Consider the following 17,500-nt stretch of genomic DNA (forward strand, 5'->3'; position numbering starts at 1 on the left):
AACCTGACTGCAGATGCATACCTATCGGACATCTACATTTATGATAGGTACAAAACTGTACTATGTCCTTCAAGGATGCATCTGCAGTCCTTACATATGGGTAGAATACCATAGCCAAGCTGGGGGTGGTAGGCTCTAAGAAAAAGACTGTGTAGCTAAAATGCCCTGCAGGACTACCGTAGCAAAGCCTGCTCTGGATCTGGAATATAAGGGTAAATTGTAATGCTTGGAAAATGTATGCATGGAGCTCCATGTAGCAGCTTCTAAAATGTCCTTGGTAGCCACCCCTCTTAAGAAGGCTGTGGAGGTGGCTGTAGCTCTGGTGGAATGAGGTCTGATGTTAGCTGGCACAGCTTTTCCACGATAAGAATAGCAGAATCAAATGCAATTTCCTATCCATTTTGAAATTGTCTGTTTGGAAATTGCTTTTCCTTGAATGCCTGCAGCATATGCTACCAACAGCTGGTCAGTTTTTCTGAAAGTCTTAGTTCTGTCCAAGTAGTAGCGTAACTGTCTGTGAATGTCCAGGGTATGCAGAAGTTTCTCTCCCTTGTTTTGTGGGTTTGGAAAAAAGGTAGGCAGGTAAATAGCTTGGTTCAACGAGACCCTGGATACCACCTATGGCATGAATGAAGGATCTGTTCTCAAGGAGGCTCTGTCCTGATGAAAAATAAGAAATGGTTGTACTGCCATGAGTGCCTGCAATTCAGATACTCTTCTTGCTGAGGTTATGGCCAGAAGGAAGTCTTCCAAGACAGGAACTGTAACTCTGAAGATGCTGCTGGTTCAAAGGGAGGTAAAGTCAACTTTTCCAACATGAAGTTAAGGTCCCATGTAGGCACTGGTGGTTTTCTTGGAGGATTGATGTTTTTAATTCCTCTTAGAAACTGCCTTAGGAGAGGATGAGAGAAGACAGGTGGATCAGTATTGTACTCTGCTGAAATTGCTGAAGCATGAATTTTTATGGAAGAGTAAGAAAGGCCATTATGGAGCATGTCTGCCAAGTATTCCAGGATATGTGCCATGCTCATCATGGTGGCATCTAGGCCCTTTGCGGTGCTCCAAGTGTGGAATCTTTTCCATTTTGCTGAATATGTCTTTCTCGTGGAAGGTCTGCGAGCTTCCATGATGATATCCTTCACTCTCTTGGATAGCTTTTCCTGGTGAGGAGTCAAGGTATTCTCCAGGCTGTCAGCTGCAGGGTTTTCAGGCTGGAGTGCAGAGTTTTGTAATTGTGCTGTGTCAGGAGTGTCCATAGTGGTAGAGGCCACAGTTTCGTGTGTGACAGGCTCCGTAACAGTGGGTACCAGTGCTGCCTTGGCCAGTCCGGGGCTATTAGAATCACTTTTGGCTGCTCTGTCTTTATTTTCAGTAAGACCTTGGTCATTAGTGGGAGTGGTGGAAATGCATACACTGTTAAGAGTATTCCAACTGAAAAAGAGGGCGTCCACTTTCCATGCTTGTGGGTGGTATGTCCTTGCGCAGAATTTCTTCAGCTGATTGTGGTGGGAGGCAAAAAGATCTATGTCCAACCTCCCCCATGATTGTGTTATCTGAAGGAAGATGTGTGGGTGCAGCATCCATTCGTGTGGGTCCATGGTATTTCTGCTTAGGCTGTCCGCCAGTATATAGTCTTTTCCTGGCACAAACTGGGATTGCAGCTCTATATTGAGTTTTAGGGAAAGTTCTCAAAGATTCATTGCTAGTCTGCAAAGAGGGTAGGAATGGGTACCTCCTTGCTTGTTTATGTACCACATAACTGTGGTATTGTCTGTCATTAGCAGGTGGCCTTGATGTAGAAAGAGCTTGAAGGCCTCGATTGCATGAATCACTGCCAGCATTTCCTTTTGGTTTATGTGCATGCGCAATTCTTTCTGAAACCATAGACCTTGGATGCATCTGTCCTCCATATGTGCTCCCCATCCATGGTCTGAAGCGTCCGAGGTAATGGTTTGGGCTGGTTACTGGTTTGCTGAAAGGCAGGCTCCTGTTTGACTGGCTTGCTTGAGCCCACCACAGGAATTCCTTTTGAAGGCATGGAATGAGTGGTATCAAAGCTTCTAGGCTGTGATTGTGCTGAGACCATCAACTCCTTAGGTACCATTGTAGTTCTCATATGCAGCCTTGCTTGTGGAATAAGAAGAATGCACAATGCCATGTAACCCAGGGCCTGCAGGATTTTCCTTGCAGTCATCTGAGTTTTTGTTAGATTTTTGAAGTAATCCGGTAGTTGTCTGTTTTTATTCCGTGAGAAAAGCCATTTGGGTGGTTGTATCTAGTTCCGCACCCAGAAAAGTTATTCTTTGGGATGGCACAAGTCTTGACTTGTGAATGTTGACTGTGTATCCCAAGGCCTGTAGTAGGCAGATGGCATAATTCAAATGTTTTTCCAAAGTTTGTTGGCTGTCCGCTTGTATAAGGCAGTCATCCAGATACGGGTATATTTGAATCCCCTGAAGTCTGCAGTGTGCAATTACGGATGCAAGGCATTTCGTGAATACTCTGGGTGCAGTAGATAAGCCAAACGGCAATGCTGAAAATTGATAATGCTTTGAACCTGCAAGAAATCTGAGGTGTCTTCTGCAACTTTGTCTGATAGGGACATGCAGGTATGCCTCCTTGAGGTCTAGAGTTACCAGCCAAGACCCCTTGCCCAGCATGGGAAGGAGTTGCTGTAGGGTCAGCATTTTGAATTTTGGCACAATGAGATAAGTATTCAGTGCGGACAAATCGAGAATAGGCCTCCATTGTATTTCTTTTCTTGGGACGAGTAGTAGTCTGGAATAAAATCCTTGGCCTTGTTCTGCGAGAGGAACGTTTTCTACAGCTTTCATTTGCAAACAGGTTGGCAATTTGTTTTAAAGCCTCTGCCCTCTGATTTGGTGGCAGGTTTGGCATTCCCTTTCTTACTGGTAATGTATGGAAATGGAACCTGTATCCTTTGTCTATTATTTGCAGTGTCCATTTGTCCCTTGTAATATTGTGCCAATTTTTTGAGAATAAAGACAACTTTCCGCCCAAAGGTGCTTCTAATTGAGCCCTGGTCGGCGGGATATTGAGTCTGTCCTTGTGCAGCAGTTGTTGGACCTGCACTACCTCTCTGGTTAGGAGGCTGCCATTGACGTCCTCTGTAGGAGCCTCTAGCTTGCCCTCTACCTCTGGCACGCCTGTTCTTGCCTCTGAAATCTCTCTTCTGGAAAGGACCAATTCTTAGAAGGCCAATTTCTGCTGAATCTTGGTGGTTGTACCTGGAGGAAATCTTTGACTGTTTGTACAGATTTTGCCTTTTCCTCAAATTTCTTTAAGACCTCTTGAGCAGTGGAGCCAAATAACTTTTGCTTTTCCAGTGGAGCATCCAGAAGCTTAGCCTTAACATGATCTGGCAGAGATTGTTGCTTCAGCCAGGCATGTCTACGTATGACTGCACCTGTCATTGCTGACCTACATGAAGCTTCCAATGCATCATAACCACACTGCAAGAAATGGTTGCTAACCTGTTGTGAATTATGTACCAGATCCTGTAGTGACTTACGATCTAGGGGTTCAGGCGAAGACAGTTTTTTCTGCAATTCATCCAACAAATACTCTTGGTACTGTATCATATGAAATAGACAATTTAAAGCCCTCATAGACAGAGTGGAAGTAGTGTACACTTTTTTACCCCATCTCTAAAGCCCTGGACTCCCTTTCAGAGGGGAGTGGATTTTTAGTAGTGGCAGCTGCAACCCCTTTAGGACCCTGGGAAATAGTTTCTGGGTCAGCAGAGTGGGCCTTGTAAAGGAAATGATGCAAGTCTGGGACCCTGTAGTACCTATCAGGTTTAACAGGAGCCGGAGGAAGGGTGTCAGGGGTAGTGCTAGTCTCAGAATACACATCATCAATGACACTTAAAACAGGAGGAATAGCCAAAGGTCTATGCTGAGGCAAATGAAGAAAAGTCCTTAATCTCTTCCTGTAATCGGAGAATTCCTGGCCTTGCCATTAGAAATGCTCTCCCATGGAGTGAAGGGTCTCCCCAAAGGACAGCTCTTCAGGAGGGTCGGCAGAGGGACTAGATTCCTCTGCATCAGAATCCTCGTAGGCCGTGAAGGCCTCCTCATCAGACTACCAGGAGACAGCCTTCACGGCCTACGAGGATTCTGATGCAGAGGAATCTATTCCCTCTGCCTCCCCTCCTGAAGAGCTGTCCTTTGGGGAGACCCCCCTTCACTCCATGAGAGAGCATTTCCAATGGCAAGGCCAGGAATTCTCCGATTACAGGAAGAGATTAAGGACTTTTCTTCATTTGCCTCAGCATAGACCTTTGGCTATTCCTCCTGTTTTAAGTGTCATTGATGATGTGATCAGATCTTCTAAAATCTTTGGTCCTATGCAAATAGAATCTGAGTCGTCTATGCACGTTTAATTGATGTCATTTGTACTCTGTCTTGTTGCTATGATTAGGAAAGAACACTGGAAGATCTATAGATTGATTTATGTTAGTTGGAGAAGAGACTTTGGGTAAAAATGATTGATTAGTTCACAAAGATACCCTATCCTCATTAAAAATCAAATATGGCGGTTTAATAGAAAGAGCTTGCAACTTTGATACTCTTCTAGCAGATATTACAGCCACCAGAAACAAGGTCTTCCAGGAAAGGAACAAGATTGTCTGATGATGATGAGGGCTCAAAAGGTGGTAATGTCAGGTGAGACAAAACAAAATTTAAATCCCAAGGAGAAAGGGGTCCCTTAAAAAGGAGGTCTTAATAAGGAGGCAAGCTTTCAACAAGGCTCTACACAACCTGTGTGACATTAAGTTGGAGATAAAATCACCAATGTGGAAATGTGAGACTGCAAGTTGTACCCAAATGGTTACTGCAGCTGAACCTTGCTGGAAGAGGTCCACCAAAAATTCCAAAATACAATGGATGTGTGCAGAAAAAGGATCAATGTTCCGGTTTTGAGCCCACAGAAAAAAACTTTTCCATTTGCTAAAATACAGTTTTCCAGTGGAAGCTTTATGAGAGGACATTAAGAGATGTTTAACTGTAGGAGTGAAATTGTGAAGCCTGACTAAGTTGGGAAGTGGAGCAGCCAAGCTGTCAATTTTAGGGTGTGGACAGAAGGATGAAGCACACCTGACATATGTGCCAGCAGGTCTGGAACTGGGTCCAGAGTGCAAGGCTTCTCCTGAAGATGAGGCCAAAGGAAGGGGAACCAAACTTGGCAAGGCCAGTAAGGAGCAATGAGAATTATCCTGCTTCCCAAGTACTGTGCTTTCTGAATGACTCTGGGTATGAGAGGAAACAGAGAAGAGATATACAGAAGTTCTGAGGGCCAATTGTGAGCAAGTGCGTCTCTGGGTGTCTCCCCTGGAGGGAGGATTAGGGTAAAGTAGTTGCTGCACTTGGCATTCATGGGAGTGGCAAAGAGATCACAGCAAGGCAGACCCCATGTTCGGAAAATCATTTCCTCTACATTCTGATTGAGAGACCACTCATGCGGCATTAAAACTGCCCTGCTCAGTTTGTCTGCTATCACGTTGGACTTCCCCAGAATGTGCATTGCTATTAGAAAGCGCTGGGAAGAAACTGCCCATTGCCAAACTCTTAGGGATTGCGACAAAGGGGGTAAGATCTGGTGCCCCCTGATTGTTTATGTACCAAACCACAGACCTATTGTTTGAATGTATCGCAATTGGTCCCTAGAGGGAAAGAGTTGTGAAGTGCTTGCAAAGCAAGAAGCACTGCTTTCATCTCTATGACATTTATTTGCAAGTGAACCTCATGTTCTTGCCATGTATCTTGGACCGTTCTTCCCAGATAATGTCCCCCCCACCCTATCTGGGAAGTGTCCGTGGTCACTGCAGCTACGGGTTGTTGTGGAACAAAGGGTCTCCCTATGGTCACAACTTGGGTGTATCTACCATCTTAAGTCGTTCTTGCATGATTCCGTTATTCCGATCAGGAGAGACACTGGAAGCTCTTTAAGTGACCATTGGGACAACAGTCATTGAAGGATCCACATGTGCATTTTGGCAAGGGGGACCAGTGTTACTGTGGAAGCCATTGTTCCTAGCAATCTTGGAATTATGATTGCTTTCACTTTGGTCTTGGGAAGGAGATAAAGTAACTGCTGAGTGTACGAATCTTTCTGTTGGAAGAAATGCTACCATAGAGGCAGTGTTTAGATCTGCACCAATAAATATAATATTCTGACAGGGTAACAAGGCAGGTTTTTGAAATTTGACTAATACCCATCTGATTGCAAACGTCAAAAGTTAGATCCCTGGCTTGTTGGAGTAGATGCTTGTTGGTGGCAGACAGGAGCCAGTCGTCTAGACAGGGAAACACTCTGAATACTAAACGCCTCAGGTGAGCCGTGGCTACTGCCATGCATTTGGTGAACACACTGAGGGCTTCAGTGAGACCAAAGGGCAAAGCTCGGAAATGGTAAGGACAGGCTCCCAGCCAGAACCACAACTACCTTCTCGACGTCTTGTCCATTTTTATGTGGTAGTAAGCATCTTGAAGGTCTATCGAGCACATCCAATCACCTTTCCCTAAAAAGGGAAGTCTAGACAAGTGTCACCATTTGGAACTTTGACTTCTTGACAGATTCGTTTAATTTGCTTAAGTCTAATATGGGTCTCCAGTCCCCTGTTCTTTTTGGCACAAAAAGAATCTTGAGTAAGTTCCGAATCCTATTTGGTCTGTGGGGACTTCCTAGATGACTCTTGTGCAGCAACGTTTGAATCTCTACAGTTGTTTACTCCCTTAGATTGGGTGGAACATCTGGGATTGTTCTGGTCTGTGGAACAGGACTGGAAAATGGAATGGAGTATCCTCTGGATATTATTTTTAGTACTCATTTGTCTCTTGTGATAGTTTGTCAGGCTTCTGGGTACATGGAAAAACGTCTCCCAACTGCCTCCAGAGTAGAGCAGTCAGGTCTTCTTTCAGGAGCACTAAGGCCATCCACGAAAGGAATCAGTCACCTGGGTTCTGCAGGTCCCCTCTGCAGCAGCATCTACCGTTATTGCCTTCCCCTCTGACCCTGGGGAAGGAATTACACCATGCATTCTGGAAAACTCTCTGGGAGCTTTTGAACCACATTTTCCCACTCTTCTGACCTTTAGGACAAGGTCTTGAAGGCATGGAAAAACGTACTCCAACGGCAGAAAGTTTTTCCTTCCTACTCCCATCAGGTTAGTGTGCCCTACTTTGGGTCAAAAAGTGAGGAACCATGAAAAGGGGTGTTAGTAAAAGTAGACTTAAAAGGCTCTGCAAAATTGCACAAGCGCATCCAGGAGTGCCTCCTAAGGGAAACTCCAGAACCTGCTGCCCTGCTCGCTCCATCTGTTGCATATATCAGCCTCATGGAGAAGCTGACTATGGAATTTAAGGTTGACAGCTTGGAGGAGACCTTCTCTTTCACCCCTACAGCTAATGTACCTTAAGCATCTCCTAGCTCTTTTATAAGATTTCTTTGTAGCCTAGGAAAGTGAGATAGATAGTTCAGTGATAGGAGTGAAAATGTCACTGACGAAAAGATGCGCTTCCCAAATCTGTCAATCGTTCGAGAGTCTTTATTCGGAGTATGAACACATGAAGTCTCTGAAAGTTCCTTCTTGGTTGCTGCTGCCACCACCATAGCATCTACAGGTACCTCCTTAGTGAGGAAATCTTTTCCTGAACGAGCTGACAAGAATTTGTTTGGCCTCCAAGGGACTGATTCCACTGTGTCAGGTGACTCGCATGCCTATCAACTAACCAGGTCCATTAGTTCATCGAAAGGTGGAGACACCCAGGAGGCTGAAGGATGAGATCCAAAAGCCTTCAGGTACACTGACTCATCAGAAAGGGTGGTGACCCGCCAACCGCCTCTCTGCTTCAGGATCTCTAGAATATCTGCAAATGAGGTATCAGAGGACGACCGTGGGGACCCTTCCGACTAGAGGTCAGTGTCTGAAGTGATGGACTCATTTGGGGAGTCTACATGCTTCCTCTTGCAAGTTCTCTTCCGAGGTTGCTCCTCAGAAGGATATTCTATGGAGGCATCAGAGGAGAGGGGTTCGCCCATTGGGGGATACTGAGGCTCTGGATCTCTGCTGTCCTGTGGAAGAGGTGGTGCCAAGATGGTAGCCAGTGCCTTAGGACAATAGTACCCTTCTGTGGCGCTGAATGGGTAGACACCACACTCATCAGCTCAAAGGCAGACCCTGCCAGCTCCGCAGTCTACCTCAGCCCAGAGGAGACAGAGGAAGGCACCGGAAGCAGCGAGATCAGACCCGAGGCCTATAGGAGCCGAGCTAACCCGGGCAAACGCTCTGAGGGGTAGGCTTGGCACCGAAGATGACCAGGACAGAGAATCTCGGCTCCCAGACACTCAGGACGGCACCCAGTGTGTCTGAGCAGAAGTCGGCTCCGTGAACAGCAAAAAGGATCTTGGAATTGACAGATCCAGAGTAAGAGGTACAAAGCACTCTGGCTGCGAAGGTCCAGCTTGGCTCGGAGGAGGTACAACTGGTACAGTAGGCTCAGAGACAAAATGGATCGAAGCAGAGAATAGTTTAGTTAGCACTGGCAACTTCAAGAGTCTGCGCACCACCCATTCCACATAGTCAGATAAGCTCATGGTGGACATGGAAGACAGGGATGGAGAGTGAGACCTGTGAAGAATGGTAGATCTCAAAGTCAGAGAAACTGGTGAAATATCCATGGACCGGCACTGAAGAGGTATCTTGCGGCTCCAAGGACTTTAGAGCCGAAGAACCAGGCTTGTCAATTAGTATGACCTCAGACAGCTCCAAGGACTGTTGAGCCGAGAAGGTAGTGGCCTTAGAGATTTTTGGTAGCTTGACTGGGAGCTCCAACTGAGCCGATGTTGCAGGTGATTTTCTCTTCTGGGATTTTTCCTTTTTGGAAGAGGAGGAAGAAGGACCATGGATAGCTTCCTCAAAAGTTGGCTTTAAGAATCAGTTTCCCCTTTCTTGAAGAACCCTTGGACTGACAGAATGACAAAAAGTACAATATTCTTGTAGATAAATTGCACCAAGACAATTAACACATATGACATCCATCTGTGATGGATATTTTCTGTGAACACTTCTGGCATTTTTTTTAAGCCCGAAGGCTTATATTTCTTCTATTTTGGGTCTTTAGACATAATAAAGATAAGACCACAAAAACAACAAAAAAGTATTAACTACTGAACTTAAATGGAGTAGTAACTACAAGAAACACGGAAGAGACAGACAACCGGGAAGAAAAACAGGCCCTCTAGCTCAAAAGGCCCTATTTCCCAGACAAAACAGACTAACTACAAGCCCTCTAACTTAAACGGGCAAAGAGCTCTCTAACTTAAACAAGCCACTAATAAACTAAGAGACAGAAACAACCACTAAAAGGGATACAGTTATGCCTACAAGGCGACGGCCAAAAACCGCGCAAAATGGAATAAAACTATAACTATTTGACTATAATGCAATAAAAGGCACAACAATTTAAATAGGATTGAATAATAGAACAGTATTACAAGAAATAAGAAAATTTGTCACAACTTAGCCAGGGCCAAGATGAGTGCATCCAACCTCATAAAGCAGCAAACAATATCTGGGGAATTACACCACTGCATTGTGGGATACCCACTTGCCACGAGCCAGGTTTGAGACTTTCAGCCTGTATTTGGCAGAGTTGGAGCAGAGAAACGGCTCCGAACCCAACCCATCATTGTAAGAATGAAGGCAAGATAGGACAACATTACATCTTCTGTTATCTGCTTCATAGTTTCTATGAAATTTATCAGCATTGTCTGATTACACATTAACTATTCTATACATCTCCACATTGCGTCAATTCGTGCAATGTAACCCTTACCAGTTTTTTGAAGGCGAATAAGTGTGTATTTCATCAAAGAATCTTTCAGGTTGATGCAAAGGGTAAGGACTAGGTCTTGTCCAACCACCAAACAGCACAAGTAGGTCCGTGTGTACAACAAGAGTTGCTCCAGCTTTTGGAGAAGGGTAAGACCCTGCAATCATAAGAAGAAAAAAAAAGTATAAAACATGGCTGCGAATTATTGCTATGTAGAATGACAAAGCATCAAATCAGACAAAAAAATTGTTCCACAAGGCTCTGCAGCATAGAGTTGTAAAGTCCTGACAATAACACAAAAAAAAAACAAATTTGAACAGTTCAAACACTGGAAGAGCAAGACAAGAGCATGGGTGGGAGTGAGTGGCTGATGCTGGCTCATCACCATGGTGGTGAAAGAGGAGTGGCTTGTCTCAACACCTCCATGTAAACGGAAGGTTTGCACAGCACCAAAATGGACAGGACTGAGAATACAAACTTGACTACCCTAGACGGTGACAGTAGCAATCATTAGCAAGTGAGTGACTGCACTAACACAAAGGGGAAAGCGTAGGATGTCACAAGATGTAGGAGCACATCTTAGCTACCATTAGCAAGGTTGATCACAGCCAGGAAGATTGCAAGGGTATAAACCACACAACTGCCTGAAAGAGCCCCCCTCCGCCAATCGCGCCTCCATTTGTCACAACTAGTACAGTGGACATGAAAGGACTTAAAAAGCCTGAGATGTGGCAGGCATGGAGGCAAAATACATAAAGGAAAAAAATGGCAACCTCTTTTGCACAAGACCAAAATAGAATAGGACTTGGGGGCTGTTTTGGAAAGTTGCAAGTACAACAGATACCCGAGACACTTGCGAATCTCAGTATATTTAACAGTTTGTATGTGTATGCTCATACTCATTTGTTTTCCCAGGATTTTGTTCTTGAGACTACAACTGAAAAGGTGTAAAATGACATGAATGCTGTATTTTATTTTTAAGAAATCATGAGAACAGAAATGTTAGCCATGAAATCCAACCCAACTGTGTCCCTATGTATCATGGGTGTTTATTTGGAGGGAGTATGTTAGTTAAAAAGAAGTTGTGTACACACCATAACATTACATCTGTGTTGTCAAGCTTCATTTATCCTTGACATTTGGGTTTAGTTCTGAAATTGGAACCAACTCAGTCATTACAGCCTGCAAGGACCAAATCCCTACCCAGAAAGCTCTCCCATTTTACCTTGGATCCTGTTTGCTGACTGACAGACAGAATAACATCCTGGGATTACTTTTGTGGAGACCTTATCTAGTATAGGATGGTTAAAAATAATTATGAACGGCACAGCTCTTTCCACCAAGAAATATAAAAAGGACAGGGGATGGAGGGAGGGAAGTAAAGGATAAATAAAGATCGACAACACAAATGGAACGTTATGGCGAGTACACAACTTCTTTATATGATGTCAATTTTCATTTATTCCTTGAGGTGTGGAATTGAGTCCAAAGCTACTTTATACCTTGGGTGGACTCCTGGAAGGATATTCCCGAGCACCACAGAATCAAAGGAAGCTCTTCCTCTGTAGTCCAGATCCAATTTGTAATGAGTAATAAAGGTATGTGGGGTAGCCCAGGTCACTGCTGCACAAATGTCATCCAAGGAGGCCCTGGAATGAAAAGCTGTTGAACTGGCTATTACTCAGATAGTGTGCACCTTAATAGGTTTAGATAATTTAATATTCCTCTTGGTGTATATGAATGAAATGCAGTCTTTCAACCAGCTACAAATCATAACTTTGGATACCAGTCTGCCTAGTCCAATACTAGAAAAGGCAATAAAGAGTTGATCAGATTTTCTGATGAGCCTTGGTCTATGGAGGTAAAAACATAATCCTCTGTGGAAGTCTAATAAATGAAGACAGTATTCGCCTTTGTTTGGAAATTTTAGAAAGAGTCTGGTTAATATTAGTCTCCGAAACAACCTTAGGTAGAAAAAATGAGTAGGAAAGAAACCCTATCTGGATGAAAAATCAAATACGGATGTTTGCAAGTTAGTGCTTGGATCTCCAAAATTCTTCTAGCAGAGGAAATAGCTATTAGTAAAGCTGTCTTCCAGGACAAGTACTTTAGCTCACAAGTGGTTGTAGGCACAAAAGTGGGGTAAATTAATGTGTGAAGAACCAAACTGGAGATCCCAAGGGACATAAGGGTCTTTATAAAGGAGGCTTCAGCATCAAGGTCTCTTTCAGAAAACTCTTGCAGAGCTTATGAGACATTAATGGGGCATCCCGTAAACCACTGTGAAAATGTGAAACAGCGGCTAATTGAATTCTGATAGTAGAAGCAGAAGCCCCTCCTTCAAAAATGAAGTCAGACTCTAAACTGTGTATGACTGGAGCTGAGAAAGGGTCAATGTCATTATCATGAGTCCAACATGAAATTCTCTTCCATCTGCTACAATACAGTTTTCTAGTGGATGGTTCAAGAGAGGTCAAAATAATCTTACGGACTGGAGAAGACAATGCTACGCCTGGTGATCAATGGAAGTGGAGAGAACATGCTGTGAGCTTTAGGTTCTGAAGGTTCAGTTGGACTAATCACTCTGGATGCCATAAGAGATCTGGAGCTGGGTTCAGAGTCCACAGTTGCCGAAACAGATAAGGCCAGAGGAAGGGGAGCCAAATCTGTCAAGGCCAGAAGGGGCAATGAGGATCACACTGCTCTTCAACCGGATTGCTTTCTCCAAAAATTAAAGGATTAATGGAAACTGAGAAAAGGCGTACAGAAGTCCAGTGGGTCAAAAGTGAAGGACAGTCTCTCTCGGGGACTCCCCCGGATGGGGGACAAGGGCAAAGTAGCTGCTGCACTTGTTCAAGGGCATTGCAAAGAGGGTGCAACAAGACCGACCCCAGTGGCAAAAAATAATTTGTGCCACTTTCAGATTGAGAGACCACTCATGAAGCATGAGAAGGCATCTGCTCAGCTTGTCAGCTATCTCACTGAAAGTCCCTGGGATGTGCGTTACTACTGGAAAGTGATTGGAAGAGATCGTCCACTGCCAAACCTTGAGCACTTCTTCATAAAGGGGGTAAAACTTGGTTCCTCTCTGTTTGTTGACATACCAGACCACTGACGCGTATCTCGATCGCAATTGTCCCTGGAGGGAGAAAGTACAGTTGTGGACACTCACCATAAATGTAGATGTTAGAGTGTATTCACTGTTGCAGTCATCACATTTGGGTTATCCCTGTCAGGGTAGCCCTCGTCTGGCCCGAATACCAGAGACTTAGTACTTCTGCATCGGTTGCTGTCGCCCGAGGACTGACATCAGGTAGTCAGTAGTATAAAGTAAGGCAGCAGACTCCATTCCATCACTTTTTCTTGCCCTAACCTGTCAAAAGGCCCCAAAGTCGGAGGCCAGATTCTGGTGGAAGAACCCCACCAGTGGAAAATAAATACAGGTATGTTCCTTGTAAGCAAGGAGAAAGAAGAAAGGGGGACGGAGGGAGGGAAACCAGGACTGCAACAGTGAATACACCAACATCTACATTTATTGTAAGTGTACACAAGTGTACTAAGTTCTTCACGTTTCACTGTTGCAGTCATCACATTAGGGTAGATTCCCAAAGCTGAGGAAATGGGTGGAGGCAGTCAAGGAAGCTATGGGCTGGCTAGGATGCCCTGCAAGACTGCAGAAGCAAACTCTGACCTGTATTTGAAGGAGAGAGGTAGGTGGTAATTGCTTGGTAAAAGTGTCAACAGATGTCTAGGTGGCAGCCTCCAGGATGTCCCTGGTGGGGACTCCTCTGACCCTCTCGGGGGCAGGCTTACCATGCTATTTGTACAAGAAATTAATGCAGTGTGCTATCCATTTGGAAATGGTTTGCTTGGAGATAGCTTTGCCTTCTGCCCCTGTAGTAAAGCTAAAGTACCTACCATAAATGTAGATGTTAGAGTGTACACCCTGCTGCAGTCATCACACTCGTCTATCTGATTTTCAGTAGCACCTTTGTGAAGAGAGGCAATGGAGAGAAGGCATATACTGTCAGGTTTTTCCAACTGAATGAGAGTGCGTCCACTTTTCAAGCTTGATTTTGAAGTGTCCTTGTACAAAATTTTGTTAGCTGATAGATTTGGGGGCTGGCAAACAGGTCTATGTCTGGAAGGCCCCATTTTTGAGTTATCATTGCAAATACTTGTGGATCCAGCTTCCACTCGTGGGGATCCATGATATTTCTGCTGAGGTCATCTGTCAATGTGTTCTTTTTTCCTGGCAGGAATTGAGCTTGTAACTGAACTTGGTAAGCCAGTGCTGCGTTCAACAAGGTCATTGCTTGTCTGCATAGGGGGTAGTAGTGTGTACCTCCTTGTTTATGTACCACATTACAGTGGTGTTGTCCGTCCTTATTGTAAGTTGTCCTGGATGTAATAGGTTCTTGAAGGCTGTCAGAGCATTCTGTACAGCTAGCATCTCTTTTTGATTGATATGCAGATTTCTTTGATCTGCAGTCCATACGCCTTGAACGCACTGTCCTGCCATGTGTGCCCCCCAGGCGTAGTCCGATGCAGCTGTCACAGTTTGCCTGGCTGGGGGCAAGGTGAAAGACTGACCCTTGTTGAGGTGACATGCCTGTGACCACCACAGAAACTCCTGTTGTAGGCGCGGAACGAGCGATATCAGTGTGTCCAAGCTGTGGCTGTGTTGAGACCATAGAATTTTTAGGTACCACTGTAATTTCCTCATATGCAGCTTTGCAAATGGTATTAGTATTATGCAAGATGCCATGAAGCCCAAGGCCTGCAGAATTTTTCTTGCAGGGAGTAGGGTCTTTGTTGCCATTGTTTTGAAATATTGAGTCAGATGTAGTTTGTCTGGCGTAAGATAAGCCTTCTGGGCCGTTGTATTCAAGCTGGCACCCAGGAATGCCATTTTGTGAGGGTACTAGTTTTGATTTCTTTTCGTTTACTGTGTACCCCTGGCAACTTAGATGATGTTTTACAAAAGCAAGATGTTGCAAGAAGATATCCTTGCTTTCTGCTTGAATGAGGCAGTCGTCCAGGTATGGGTATATTTGAATTCCTCTGTCTGCAGTATGCAATTACTGGTGCCAGGCATTTTGTGAAGACCCTGGGCACAGTAGATAAGTCAAAGGGCAGTGCAGAGAATTGGTAATGGGTTGAACCTGCACTGAAACGGAGGTATCTTCTGCAACTTTGTCTGATAGGGACATGCAGGTATGCCTCCTTGAGGTCCAACGTTACTAGCCAAGCTTTCTTGTCCAACATGGGACAAAGCTGCTGTAGTGTTAGCATCTCGAATTTGGGTACATTAAGAAGGTGTTTAGAATTGAAAGGTCCAGAATTGGTCTCCAGGCATTGTCCTTTCTGGGGACTAGAAAGTCTTGAGTAAAATCCTTGGCCTTGCTCTCGTGTAGGTACCAGTTGAATGGTTCTCATATCCATGGGAGCAGTAATTTGTTTTTGTGCCTCTGCCCATTGATTTTGTGGCAGGTTTGGCATTCCTCTTTCCATTGGCAAGGTGTGGAAATGGAATCTGTATCCTCGTGAAATTATGTCTAGGACCCATTTGTCCTTTGTGACAATGTGCCAGTTGTCTGAAAAAAGTGCGAGTTTTCCTCCCAAGGGAGCTGCCAAGAGACTGTTGCTTGGCCAGATGAGGTGCAAGTCATCGAGTTTGCCTTCTGGTGGATTGGGGCCTGTCTTCTCCTCCCTTCTGTGTTGCAGTGCCCCACGGTCGAGGTTTGTATTGGGCTTGTGGTTGTCCTCTGCCTCTTGCACGTCTGTATTTACGCCTCTGTGGTCCGTCGGTAGCTGGAAAGGACCAAATTTTAGTTGGCCAATTTCTGCTGAAACGAGGGGGCTGTACCTGTAGAAAATCTTTGACTGTCTGCATAGATTTTGCCTTATCCTCCATTTTCTTTAAGACTTCTGCCTTAACTCCAAAGAGAACATCCTGCTGTAAGGGAGCATCTAGAAGCTTTGCTTTAACATGATCAGGCAGAGTTTGTTCCTTTAACCAAGCATGTCTACGTAGAACAGACCCAATGAGAGCTGCTCTGCAAGAAGCCTCCAAAGAATCAAAACCACATTGCAAAGTATGTTTGCCCACCTGTTCAGCTGCATGCAACAGATCCTGCATTTCTTCAATTCAGACTGTTGAGGGAGTGTGCTCATTTTTTGTTTTAGCTGAGACATGAGAAATTGCTGATATTTTAGCATGTGAAATTGGCAATTTAGTGCTCTCATAGCTAGAGTGGCTGAGGTGTAAACCTTTTTCCCCCACCTGTCTAGTGCTCTGGAGTGAGTCCCTTTCAGAGGGTACAGGACTTTTTGCCATAGAAGCCTTAGCCCCTTAGGACTTTTATGAAGGAATGTGTGTGAATCAGGCACTCTATAGTATCTGTCTGATTTGGCTGGAGCAGGAGGCAGAGAATCTGGGTTCAAACTAGATTCTAAGTAAACATCATCCACAATGTCTAAAACTGGGGTGATGGCAAGTGGTCTGTGCTGGGGGTGTAAAAGAAACTGAGCCTTTTCTTTGAGTCAGAGTAGTCCTGACCTTCCCAGTGAAATTGTTCCCTCAGTGTGTAAAGTTTCCCCAAAGGAGTAGTCTTCAGGAGGAGAAGCTGAGGGAATAGAAACCTCAGCATCAGAATTTTCATAAGGGGAGGAGGAGTAATCCTGGTCCTCAGAGGAGCCTGAGGAAATAGACACTTTATCAGAGGAGGCATAATCTTCTTCTTATCTAGGCCTTTTGTCAGGTGGGGGTTGGGAACCCCTGATTAAAGAGATCAAATCTTCAGCCATTTTAAGCATCTGTTTCTTAGGCATGGGGCCTTGAACTGGAGACTGCAGTGCAGTCTTTTTAGGTTTAACAGGAGTCTTAAGCTTAGGATACGTTTTTATGGTGAGCGTCATCGGTCTGAAGACGCCTTCAGAAACCGAAGGTGTTTCCGCAGCACCATCTCTTTCTGCAGATTTGTCAGTAGGGGCTGAACAAAATGGTTGCGTCAGCCTAGCACTCTCCGCCAAAGGCTCCGAAGCGGTCTCGGGTTCCAAATCTGCGGTAGTCAGGGGCTGCGTCGGAGCCTAACTAAAGACTGGTGAACCGGAGACCAGTCCAGCCAAGGCCTCGGAGTCTGGCTTGGTCCTAGGCTGCCTGTCCTTATCCTTGCGTTTTTTGTGCACGCCGGTAGTCGGTTTCTCCGACAGCATTGTGTAGTTAAATTTTCTACCGAAATAGTGTCGTGCAAAATCAAAGCGTCTTTTTATAGTACGCTTATTAAACCTAGCACAAAAAACGACAACCAGTGACATCGTGGTCTGGGCCTAGGCAAGGTATGCAGTAAGAGTGAAAATCCTTATGAGGTATTTGCTTCCCACAAGAAATACAATTAACTTTTTCTGACATCGGTCTGAGGCAAGAAAAGTTTCCCCAACGGGGTACTTAGATTTATTGAAGACTTCGGATCTGAAATTAGACTTCGAAAATCTCAGGAGTCGGCCGACCGGCACTTGCGAACTGCTTCTGCTTCGGGCACCGGGCAGCAAGAAAGACTGAAGAAAATGGCGTCAGATGCATTATATATATACCCCTGGTGCACTGACTTCAGGGAAGAAGCGACAGCAACAGACGCCGG

General features: G+C 44.8%; 1 protein-coding gene across 1 annotated transcript in view; it reads right to left on the bottom strand.

The window, feature by feature from the left end:
* Nucleotides 1-17,500, bottom strand: part of FBXO42 (F-box protein 42) — a gene marked incomplete in the record, with an annotated part of 1,591,641 nt that overhangs the window by 904,258 nt on the left and 669,883 nt on the right. Inside the window, 1 exon segment of the mRNA XM_044061846.1 lies at nt 9,861-10,014. Coding sequence (XP_043917781.1) covers nt 9,861-10,014 — 154 coding nt within the window.

Source organism: Protopterus annectens, chromosome 2.part0, assembly GCF_019279795.1.
Source record: "Protopterus annectens isolate FY-2018-M chromosome 2.part0, PAN1.0, whole genome shotgun sequence".
Lineage (NCBI taxonomy): Eukaryota > Metazoa > Chordata > Ceratodontiformes > Protopteridae > Protopterus > Protopterus annectens.